At 41.5% G+C, this 11,976-nt stretch overlaps 1 protein-coding gene across 2 annotated transcripts; it reads right to left on the reverse strand.

The window, feature by feature from the left end:
- Positions 1 to 1,945: 1,945 nt before the first annotated feature.
- On the reverse strand, positions 1,946 to 11,491 carry ildr1a (immunoglobulin-like domain containing receptor 1a). 2 transcript variants are annotated; one of them, XM_048234901.1, is made up of 8 exons: positions 11,281 to 11,491; positions 10,411 to 10,581; positions 8,843 to 8,992; positions 7,225 to 7,344; positions 6,689 to 6,835; positions 5,737 to 5,865; positions 4,782 to 5,449; positions 1,946 to 3,463 (listed from the first exon to the last, which is right to left on the reverse strand). In XM_048234901.1, the coding sequence occupies exons 1-8, from the start codon at positions 11,393 to 11,395 to the stop codon at positions 3,428 to 3,430; spliced, it is 1,536 nt and encodes a 511-aa protein (XP_048090858.1). In that variant the 5' UTR covers positions 11,396 to 11,491; the 3' UTR covers positions 1,946 to 3,427. The 2 variants fall into 2 exon arrangements, with proteins under 2 accessions (XP_048090858.1, XP_048090857.1); XM_048234900.1 differs by having other exon boundaries at positions 4,775 to 5,449.
- Between the last annotated feature and the right edge of the window lie 485 nt (positions 11,492 to 11,976).

Consider the following 11,976-nt stretch of genomic DNA (forward strand, 5'->3'; position numbering starts at 1 on the left):
CACCCAGAGATTAAAAAGGTGTATAGAATAGTAGTAGAAAAAAAATCAGGAACTTGCAGGCAGATCAAACAGGCTCCAAACAGGCAAATCAGATATAGGCCTACGGCTCTGAGGCAGATATTGTTCTAACTGGTGAAGGACTAATATTCCACCAATGTGACTTGTCTAGCGGTGTCCGTTCGGTTCAGTTCAGTTCATCTTTGTTTGCCCAGGTACAAGTACATGCATTGGAATTCTTGTTCAGGTCTCACAGTCACAACGATAGAAAGAACAATGTAAAAACACAATATAAAACAATAGAAACACAAGATTGGTAAAGTGTATGTAAAGAGAGAAATACTGAATTTGGGATTTTCATTAGTTGTCAGTTATAATCATCAAAATTAAAAGAAATAAACATTTGAAATATATCAGTCGTGTGTAATGAATGAATATAATATACAAGTTTCACTTTTTGAATGGAATTACTGACATAAATCAACTTTTTGATAATTAATAATTATTGCTTATAATTATTGCTAATTATATGACCAGCACCTCTACATTACATTACATTACATTTAGCAGACACGTCTTGACCAAAGTGACTTACATATGTCAGCTATATTAAAAGGGATCACATTGTCCCCGGAGCAACTTGGGGTTAAGTGCCTTGCTCAAGGGCACAACGGTGGAAGCCGGGAATTGAACCGACAACTTTCAGGCTACTGCACGCTAGCCCAGCTCCTTAACCACACTACCACCACCCCGTTATATAGATACATATATATACACACACACACACACACATACACATATGGTTATGATCAAAATGAAGAGATCACTGCACATTTTTCTAATGTCATCCTACAGTTGCTATTTGGACTCTGTCCATCTAAACAGAGTATGCGAGATGATGTGAGTCCTTGAGGAGAGCTTCCAGTTAGCCCCTACAGCACTGTGTGAACAAGGTGTCTATGGAGGGGAGTTGTATGTCAGTGATCCTCTGTGCAGTCTTGATGGTGCGCTGCAGGGCCTTCCTTTTCCTTCACTGTAGTGTTGCCATACTACAGTGTTACCTCTGGTAAGGACACTCTCCACCAGACCTCTGTGGGCCTGTACAAGAGGCTGATGACTCAGGCCAGCTTTCTTCAGGGCCCAGATGAAGTAAAGCCATTGCTGAGCCTTCTTGATGGTGGCTGTGATGTTTGCTGACCAGCTCAGGTTGTTAGAGATGTGCAGGTCCATGAACCTAAAGCTGTCAACACGGTCCACTACCTTGCCTTTAATCCACAGAGGTTGCAGAGGGGGAGCTTGCTCCTAAAATCTAGGATTAGCTCTTGGTCTTGACAGTGTCTGGTATTAACAGTACTCTGTGGCCTGGAGAGACAGACATCTATGTGAAATATTGCCAGAATTCTCCTTTAAGCACCGCTGCAGCAGCCATACCCCTGCATCAGCAAAGAACATCCCTCACAAAATCACATTAGATCAGTGGTTCTCAAATGGGGGTACATGTACCCCTGGGGGTATGTGAAGGCACTCCAGGGGGTACGTGAGATTTTAAAATATACATATATTTAAAAAGTAGAATCCATGCAAAAACACTTTAAAAACAATTATTTAATAAATATTTCAGGAAAATATAAGTTCATAAAATGAATTTTATATTTCAGTAGGCTATTCAATTTCATTATCTTAAAAACCCAGAGTCCCCCCCCATACCAGGATGGTTCGACCCAACCTGTCACATGCCACCCGCCATCATCACCTGTCAATCACTGTCAAAACTCAAATGATGGAGTCGTGGTTGAAGCGTAGCGGTAATTCTTGTGCACTGGTTAGGGGGTACTTGGCTGAAAAAATATTCCACAGGGGGTACATTACTGAAAAAAGGTTGAGAACCACTGCATTAGATCATCCACTCCTGAAAATGGCAGAGAACAGTAACTTTGGATTCAGTACATTTATTTAAATATGTTTATTGGCATAGATCAGCTTGGCATTTAAATTGGACATAGCTTTACAATCGCACATTACAAATTGTGTCATTCAAAACAGTGATATAAAAGGTCTCACTGACACATGCATGGAATTTGACTGAACAGAAGTTAACCAACCCATTTGTTTTTTAGGGCTTTGTTATGATGGTGCGACAAACTCCCAACAAAGCCCAGGGCCCCCTGGTCCTGCTCCAAACTGGCCAGCTCGTGCACCACTGACAGCAGCTTGGCCCAGGTGAACCCAGTAGTGGCCGCAGAGGAAGATGTGATCTGTACCTTCTGTCTGTTAACTGATTTAAAAAATCCTCTGTACACAAATAGTGGGATTGTCCATACACATAGATCTACTACAGCAAATTGGGGTTAACCAATATGTATTTCTTTCAAAGGGCCAATGCCGATAATTACCATTAGATATTTAGTGGGTTTATCTGTACCATGTCGAAGCTCCTGAGACATCTAGCTCAAGTCACACATAAAAACTAAGGGGAGACTGGTGCCTTGGTGAAAAGCAATGACAATGAAACAAATAAGGGATATTAAGCATTTTCTGTAATGTACAACAATATTTACATTAAAAAAAACAAGTAAACCTAGTAACCAATGCTAAATTGAATTAAAAGACGAGCTGGGCAGTTATTTTAAATTTGTGCAAAAATAAGAGTTTGATAGATCAATTCACATGCACATTTACGATTCACATGGGTAAATACACCCACCTCCAACTGTTTTGGAAATGGGGTTTAAAAGTCGTTATGTCTGGTTTCTTTCGTCAGCACAGGATGAGTTTATTCAGTGAGCTCATTCAAGTAGGCGTTTTGAGATCACGCCTATTCAACATGATTGTATTTAAGAGTATGTCTGTTGCAGTATAATAAGACTCCGATTAGTTAACCCATCACCAAACATAGTTTGAGAGAAATTTCATCATCATACATTTGAAAAAATAAAAAAACATGTCATCATCATCAACATAATAATAATAACAAATCATCATCATCATCATCATCATCATCATCATTACCACCATCAACTTTGTCATCATCATCATCAGATGGGTAACCTGAGGTCACAGAACGACCAGTAAAATGTTAAATAAAATAAAAATAAAAATAAAAATAAACTGTTATTTACAGGTATTCTCAAGGTGCAGCCATGTCCTAAAACATGTTACAAGACAAAGTGCACAGTAACCACAAACTGATTAGGCAAATAAAAATAAAAAATAAAAAATCTATTGTTTAAAAAACAGTGCCTCAATATAGTAGAAGGAGGTACAAATAGCTGACCATTTTGTCCTCCGTAGCGGACATTCCCTGCACGTTTACTTAAGCTTCATACAAGGTGAGGATACAGCGTGTTTGACTGGATCTGCATGTGGCAGAAAGTCTGTAACTTCACTCCATGAGCATCGTAGTGAAGGAGGTCATAGATCATAGGTCATATCAGATCACTATGGTACCGCTGCGAGAACTCTTGTCCTGGAAAACAAAGAAAAGTGTCTGTTAGACCAGTGGTTCTCAAACATTTTTTAGTCATTCCCCACTTTGGAGGTGGGGAATTGTCAAGCCTCACCTGACCCCATTAACTTAAAATAACATTAAAATGATAATGTTTAAAAAATGGTTCCACGTTGCATTTCCTGTCTCGGTCCACTGGATCAGATGCTATTTTTACATTTTAATTCATATGTCGGTCTGTTTATGACTCCTATGTTTGTGTGTAGCTACTTTGTTTTGAATCTATGATCTTCCTTGTCAAAAAAAGAAAGGCATTAAAGATAAGATCAAACAAAACAAAATTTCCTTTTGTTTATTGCGCCCCACCTGACATGTCTCTCTTCCCCACTAGTGGGGCCCGCCCCACACTTTGAGAACCACTGTGTTAGACTGTGTAACTGGTTCTGAACTGTTAACCTAGGCTACATAGAGCTGCATATGTTTATACAGACAAGGCTATGGAGGGTGTTGTGTTGTCACTGATGGCGCACTCATTATTATATTAGATCTTTCTCCATTTTGAATACATAATTCAAACATTCCCAATGTCAATTGGAAAAAGAAAGTGAACGTCAAGCTGAGTGGCTTCAACAAAAGCTCATTTAGGTCAGAATATCTGGTGTTACATTAGTAAAACAAGTTTGAGCATGTTGGTTGGAGGTACTTCCTCTCCCTCACAAAAAAACACTTAAAAGAACTCAGAAACTTTTTGGGACATTATCTTATTTGCCATCTAAGTTAGATAAGAGCACACCTTGCCATCTCTTCTCTGTGCGTGCAATAACCCACTCTGACAGCGTTAGCCTAGCTTAGCATAATGGGTTTTATACCAGTTGTCTGATTTTAACCTCTGAAAGCTAAAAGGGAGCTATAGGCTAACTAACAATGTTTCATTGGGGTTATTGCTGCCAAGGTTAAAAATCAGTTAATAATTCCAAGGGTTCACTGAAATTCCCCATCAGTACTGTGAATGCTTTAGTGTTGTGTGTCCAAAACAAGACAATAATGAAAAGTAAATCATGTTTGTCAAGTGACTTAGACAATGATCATATAACATTTCATGACCAACCACATGCAGGAAACCAGTCGATAGACCTCTGAAGTTTATCCATGACATGGACACAAAAGCCGCCATCTTTGCCCATATAAAGAGATCCAGTTTACCGTCCGGATCTCCTTATATGGGCAAAGATAACAGCTTTGGGTCCTTTTGTAGTTGAACTTCAGAGGTCTGTTCACATCATTTTTCTTACCACTGCCTGTTTTTGTGCGTTTTATTTTCACGTTTCTTACCCCTTACCGAGTAGTGGTCCGGGCGTCTGGGTGGTTTCTGACCCGGCTCGTACTCGTTGTAACTCGGGGGCTTGTCCGAGCGTCCCCCTCGACCTCCTCTCGCGCCTCCTCTCCTGCTATCCTCGTCATTGGCGGAACTCCACGATCCACGTCGTCGCCCAGCAGGCGGCGAATACCGCCTTTCCTGCCTCTGGGGCATGTCGAATAGATTGTCACGGGAACGGGACCTCGGGCGATATCCGGCCCTCTCGTTGGGGTTGCTTCTCCTGCCATGATCGCTCAGCATGTCCTCGTGGCTGTAACTGCGGCTCATGGGGGGGCGCGAACGATCGTCGTAGTCCCAGCGGTTGCCACTGGGTGGCGGTCTGCGGGTCATCGGGCCATCATCCAGGGCAGAGAGCATGCTGGGAGGCCCAGCGGAGAAAGGCACATGTTTAGGCATGTGCTGGGGTGGCGGGGGCATTTGGTGGTGGGGGGCAACAGAGAGCTGGGGCTGTAGCAGGGGACTGGCCACATCCATACCGTGCACCTGGCTCTCCAGGTAATCCAGCATGTGATTGGTGCCGCGGCCACTCTCTGCAGCCAGGCTGCCGTTTCCATGCATGCTGGGCGGGTGGTGAGGCTGGGGAGTCGGGAGAGGCATGGGGGTCATCGACATCTTTCCAGAGTTAGGGCCTAGCCAACGAAATAGAGCAATCACACCAGGATTTATAAGATTTATGTGATTGTATAAACAATCACATTTGTCACTGTCTAAACAACAACAACAACAAGTATAGTGCATCTCTATTCACCTCTGCCAAGCACTTTAGATCATTTACAGATCCTCTGCCAACTAGACTGTTTTCACCTGTGTTTGTTTGCTTGCTTGCTTGAGACAGCTGATTTACCTGTACACAAACTGGGAGGTATGACTGCCCATGGGTGTACTATCGCTTAACATTACAGGATAAAGCTCTAACCTGCATAAAGCATTGGGTTCATCTGATAGGAGCTATGGGAGCTCATGGGCGCGTAGACAGGCTGACCACCATTCATCCAGGGAGACATGGCCTTCTGTGCCTCCTTCATCATCCGATGCTGCATAACCGCTGCAGAGCAAGCGTGAGAGATAGACAGTTATGTAAAATAATGAGTTTCGTCATTCGGACAAAATGGACAGTGACACAGATGTAGGGCTGAAAGATCAAAAATGTGCACTAATGCAATTAGCAAATCAGAAAAGCTGAAATTAATTGTGCCGTTAGCAACTCTGATTCAATGGTCCATAATGTTTTTTTTTTAATTCACGCCAGCCTTGTATGACAGACAGTCATGCTCATTAATCAGTGGTATCGCGCTCTGCATGTTAACTAATCAGATGTGGTCAATCTATTCAAAAACTATATTTGAAAGAAATAAGTTTATTTTAATTAGTAACTAGAGCCGTTCATCTGCCGTTGTCATTTTGATTGGTAATGCTTCATCACATGTGTTGCTAGTGTGGCACATAAAGTACTGTACTCATATTATTAGTTATTATTAGATAGGTGTTCATGCTATATGTATACATAAGTAGGTTTGCAGACACCCCCTATTTAATGTAGCCTACTCCAAATGAGTTAAATGACATATGTGGGTAAGCAGGTGATTTACTCGAGTTCCAGATAGATAACAAACTGAAGAACTCCGCTCAAACCCACAGCTTTACATTTTCAGGTGGTCTTTAGTGATGGGGTTTTTGATACTTGAACAACATTTCGGTCACACTTTTGACCGAAACGTTGTGAAATAAAGTTATTTGCATGCGTAATGGATAGTGTGCGGGACTTCTTCAACAAGTATCACTGGTGACCCTTACCTTTTCCGACACACCTGTCCCGCAAAAAAGAAGTGTGCAAAAGCGCTTTTTGAATTGAGTGATCAGGTTTGTACCTTTTTCCGGACAGCAGCACTGCCGAGGGCAGCACGGGCAGCGTACATAACAGCAGCACCGCTGCGGGCAGCACTGGCAACAGCAGACGCACAAGAGGATGATGAGGAGAAAGGCACCAAGGACGATGAAGAGCACAGTCAACCAGTCTGGAACAACAAGGAACATAAGTTCAACCATGCAGGGGGCGATGTGGCACAAGCAGCTGCAGTGTCCATTACCCAGGGGATCCGGGTTCGAATGCGACCTGTGGTCATTTCCCAATCCCATCCTCTCTCTCTCAAATTCAGGTTATTTTTTTTTTCAAATTCAAAAAGCTTTATTGGCATGACTGAACATTTGACACTGTATCTTTCTACAGAAGTGTATAATACTTCTACAATATTAGTGTTCCTATAGTACAGTTTTATAGTATGTCCCAACATACTTTAAGATCCCTATAACATCTATAGTATTTCTATACTTTTTTGTCCCAAAATACTATACTATTCCAATAGTTCTTTTTTTCTTTAGGGTGGTTTATAATACAGCTACTCACGGTAAACAATGAGTTTGATCTCTTTGTCCGAGTCTCCACTGGTGTCCCCTGCGGCATCGACGGAGCAAAAGTAGACTCCATGGTCCCACCACATTACCTCGTTAATGACCAAATCAGCTTCTGCAGAAATTAAAGAGACGTTTAAACACTCATTTGTTCACCTTACATTTAATTAATTAATTAATTATCTTACAGAGTTAGAGTTTGTATGTTTATGGTTTTGTTAAAATAAAAACAGTTTTTTCCCCATTGTTGATGTCTGATATTGTTACTGACATTATGAGTATTATCGACTACTTTTTTAAAAACAATTATTTTTAACTAATGTAATGTTCATAGACTAAGTCGCTTTGGACAAAAGCTTATGCAAAACACCATAACCATAGCAAATGTAAGGAAATGCAGTAAAAGACAAACCCTCGGGTAAACACATTCCATAGGTACTGCATGGTAAGGACAATATACAATGCAATGCAATGGGGGTTTTCATAAATAATGAAAAGGGGGGGGGGGGGGGGTATTTGACATTACTGTATTACTGACATAAAAATTCAAACAGTTTAAAGGTTGTATCAGCGATTGTAGGCTCAAAAAAAGCCCAAACATAAATGATCACATTCATCTAATCTTCCCTAATGATCCGCTATCCGCTAGCTGCCCGCCCCATAAGCAAGCAGTAAAAAACAACGTGTCTCTGTAGGCAGCCTAGGCTCTGAGATCTGCACACAAAAACAATTGCTAACAACAAGTTTTGCCAACCACTCAAAAGGCAAAATAAAGTGTTCCAACCAATAACTGATGAGATGCATGTTCAGGAGAGTTTCAATTGCACGGGAGGGAGGGGGAGGGAGTAGCGAGCTAGCTCTCTGTTTTGTTTGAACGTCAACAGAAGTGACGTTAACCCCACCATCACTGATACAACCTTTAACTGGGCCACAGGTTTCTTATGGCAGGCTATTCTTACAGGGAGCACACACCTTTTGCCACACACGGGTAACACAAGGCGATTCAACAGTCAGTCGGCATCATAGTTTGGGAATTAGTTATTTTCTTGAAAATACAATTTATGAATTGGTTACAGAGAGGACACTTTCCGGGGTTTTCAATGTAGACGGGGAAAAAAAAAAGAGACTTTCCAAAGAAATGGCGCAAACTCCCACTTTCATCACGCACACACACACACACACAAGCGCACACACACACACTGCGTGGCCGTGTTCCTACGAGACAAAATCGTAGCTAGATAACTACTGTGCAAAGCATTGTGTGCATAGCTAGTGTAACGGAGGCAGACTGAACTAGCGTGCTAGTTGCCCGTGTAAATCCTCACAGCCCTAACCTTAAGAACGCTTCTAACCGCTGAGTTGGAAGCCTGGCCTTTTAGCTCAGTGGTTAGAGCGTTCGTCTCCCATGCCGGTGTGTGTGTCAAGGTGGCGAGTTCGAGGCCTGTGAGTGGCGAACGAACCGACCTTGTGACACTAGCAATGCAACAACCCCTTGGTCGAGTCACCTACGTGTACACATTGCAGTTTAGGCCGTCGCTCTTTAAAGTACATTGGGAGACATTAATAACATGGAAACGGACTCATGCATAAGAACAATATGGCATAATACTCACTGTTCTGGATGGAGATCTTGCGCTCGCGGTAATCTGAGCCCAGTGTGGCCTCATTGCTACCCCTCTTCTGGACAACTGTGCGGACTGTGCGCTGGCGATCTGGGCAGTCGTTAGATGGATCTTGACCAAGCTGGAGCGCTGACTGGTATGCTACAACAAAAAGAGGGATTCAAGTCAAATGCTGTTTTCAGCACTGATTAATTTGACCTGCAATATCTAAGACCTGCAATAAGCATGATCGTTAGCAACCCAGGTTGTGCCATTCCAAACTCTGGTTGGACCCCTGTTTAGTCCACCTCCAGAGCAAAGCAGGGTCAGAGAATCCAGGTTAATCCTTTCAGCGTTGGTTGAAGTGAAAAAGAGCATAAATGAATGTGGAGAAATGCTGTTTATTCACATAAGATGTTCAAACAGACATGAATTACGTGAGTAATGTCCAGGTTTGCCAAAATACAGTTATGCCTTTTCAAATAATGCGATTGGCTCTTTATGAAACGGGACAGAACTTCCAGTTCTAAATCAACCATGTTTAGTCTTAGACTCCCCATTAATTTCCCCATTAGGCTAGTAGTTTCTCTCCCTCCTTATAAAGTTTCTGACTTTTGGCATTTTGACAAATACAGTTTGGTGTAAAAGTTTGTATTTCCCTACTCTAAAATGACAAAGGCATGAAACAAAGAAATAATATCAAAAGGAAAGGTCAGAGGCGAAGAAGCCTGAAGAAGTCCCTGTTAAATCGAAATGATGCCCTTTCTTAGTTTGAGAGCTACTCCGATGTGCGGGCATTATCTTTTGCTTTACCATCGTATATTTTGTCCTGCACCTGGTCTAAAGATAGCTGGGACATGCACGCAACACTATACCAAACTAAGCATTAACATGTTTTAAAAGTGTGTAAAAAAAATTGGGCCAAAGTGCACTAGACTGATGTATCTTCAAAATCTTCAACTTCAAAATACACAAAATGTTCTTGCCCCCAACCCAACAAGGCTCAAGTGAGAACTCCCCCATAGTCCAGAAGGAAACACTGAATAATACATTCAGTACAACATACGTTTTAAACCTTTAAGCGTTGTTAAGTGCAGTTGTTACAACTATAGGTTCTACATGAAACCCAGACTGTGAATATTAGGCTAATTGTGACTTTGCAACCAGATAGGACTCTGAACAGTGTTACACATATCCACTGCGGCTTTCTGTTTCAACTCTGATCATTGCTTTAAAGGCCCATTTTTCAAACTTAAAACTGTCAAAATCTGAGTAATACATGAGCTCTTTGATGCATGTAAAGTCTGAATTAAACTGTATTCAAGATTTGCTCTATATATTGAGGAAAATATATGTTTAGAAGCAGGATATATATACACACACACACACACACACACACACACACACACACATTAGGTGATTTTAGTACGCTTGAAGTAACAGAAGTGGGCTAAATGTGTTGTTTCAGAGTTCCATGTAATATGTAAAACAAGTACAATGTAGCTACAAAGGGAACCTGCATGGCCCACACCATGCCTAAAGCCTGATTTTGGACAGTAAAAGGTACAATGAGGCTTCACCTGTAGAATAGTAATCCAGCACAGGGTCCTGGCAGAAAGACTTGAACCGCCATGTTACCAACACATCCTGTTGACTGGCTGATGTGGAGTAGTCACAACGCAAGATGACCGAGGCAAAGAGAGCTGTGCTTCTGTCTGTCTGTGGTACAATCACCTGGATGGCTGACACTTCTGTGTAAACCAAAGAGACAGAGGGAGACATGAGAGGAGGGGTGAGGGGAAAACAGTGGCTAAACCAGAAGAACAGGAAAGTCAGACAAAGGCAGCAGGAAATTCTTTAATTTCTCAGTTTCACTTGGCCAACTCAACACCATTATGTCTCAACTACAAAGGACGCACTCACTGCAAGCACTTACTTATTCCATCACATAGCCCATTTCAAATTGCAGATTTAAAGTTTTATGTGACTTTTCATTAGTCACTAGTAGCCTAGGCCTAGTTCTCATTAATTGGCTAAATTAGCCTATAATTTAACTTTCTCATCCAAATGTTAGTCTAGATTTCGAGAACAGACCCACAAACATAAACCCAAAACAACAACTTAACACGGATATAAGTTATACAAACCATTTTGTCCGCTAAAGACAAAGGCACTGACCCAAAAACAAACCATGCGCCACTTCGAAAACAATGTTACCATCAGCCGAAACAAATTCGTCTTGGGACCGATACTGGGGTTAAAAGCATGGGAACAGGACATCTCTATCGTTATCTGTAATTCCTGAACACGACATAACGTTACCGTTGTTTACAATAATTATTTTGCTTCAGTCTCTGTTAAATTAGAGTAGGCCTAGGCTACTTTGACCAATATAGTTTGCCCAGACAAGTTAATCTCAAACCTCAACAACAGCGGGACAATTAGCCTACCTGTATGCATGAAGCCCACAAGCAGCAGTGTCAGTAGGCCTATTCGACGAGCCATCGTCTCCGACAAATGTAAAACTGTGTATAGCCTTATGAAGGAAAAACATCCAATAGTCATGAATTGAAATGGTAAAAATAGATAAATAGATAAAGAAACTGCGTAATGACGCCTCTTTGACTTCCCACCACCGCGACTCGTTCAAATTCTAACTAGTTATCCTGTGTGGTTTTGGTCGCATCTTCGACCACACCCCGAAACAGGTAAGCTGACTGACGTCACCTTGATTTGCAGTTTCAGCGCAGCTTGTCCACTGCGAGAAGGCCTGAGTGTTGGTTATGGTTATGGTAGGCCTATTTGGCAGACGCTTTTGTCAAAACGACTTATAGGCCTAGCCTATACACTAGGCCTATTAGTTAAAATAATAGTTTCAAATGAATAGTTTCAAGTGAAAGCCTAGGCTACATTAAGCATAATAATGTAATAATGCTAATAATAAAGCTAATAATGTTCAACATTATCAATAACAATATCAAATCAACAATGAAAATAATGAATTTCCATATAGGCCAAAAACCATACAACAACATACACACCATAACTCTAAGATAATTAATGAATTAAGTGTAAGGTGAATCAATAAGAGCTATAACAGAGAGCTGGGAGGTACGAGGCCTAGGAGGGTCACCGTGAGCGGAGTG

Source organism: Alosa alosa, chromosome 23 (assembly GCF_017589495.1).
Source record: "Alosa alosa isolate M-15738 ecotype Scorff River chromosome 23, AALO_Geno_1.1, whole genome shotgun sequence".
Classification (NCBI taxonomy): domain Eukaryota; kingdom Metazoa; phylum Chordata; class Actinopteri; order Clupeiformes; family Clupeidae; genus Alosa; species Alosa alosa.

Bases quoted from the DNA above. Each gene is read 5' to 3' on its own strand.
- ildr1a (XM_048234900.1), bottom strand. From the start codon at position 11,395: ATGACTATTGGATGTTTTTCCTTCATAAGGCTATACACAGTTTTACAT. The intron at 10,582-11,280 runs GTAGGCTAATTG...TGGTTTACACAG, and splicing joins TGTGGGCTTCATGCATACAG to AAGTGTCAGCCATCCAGGTG. The intron at 5,866-6,688 runs GTACAAACCTGA...CTTGCTCTGCAG, and splicing joins GTGCTGCTGTCCGGAAAAAG to CGGTTATGCAGCATCGGATG.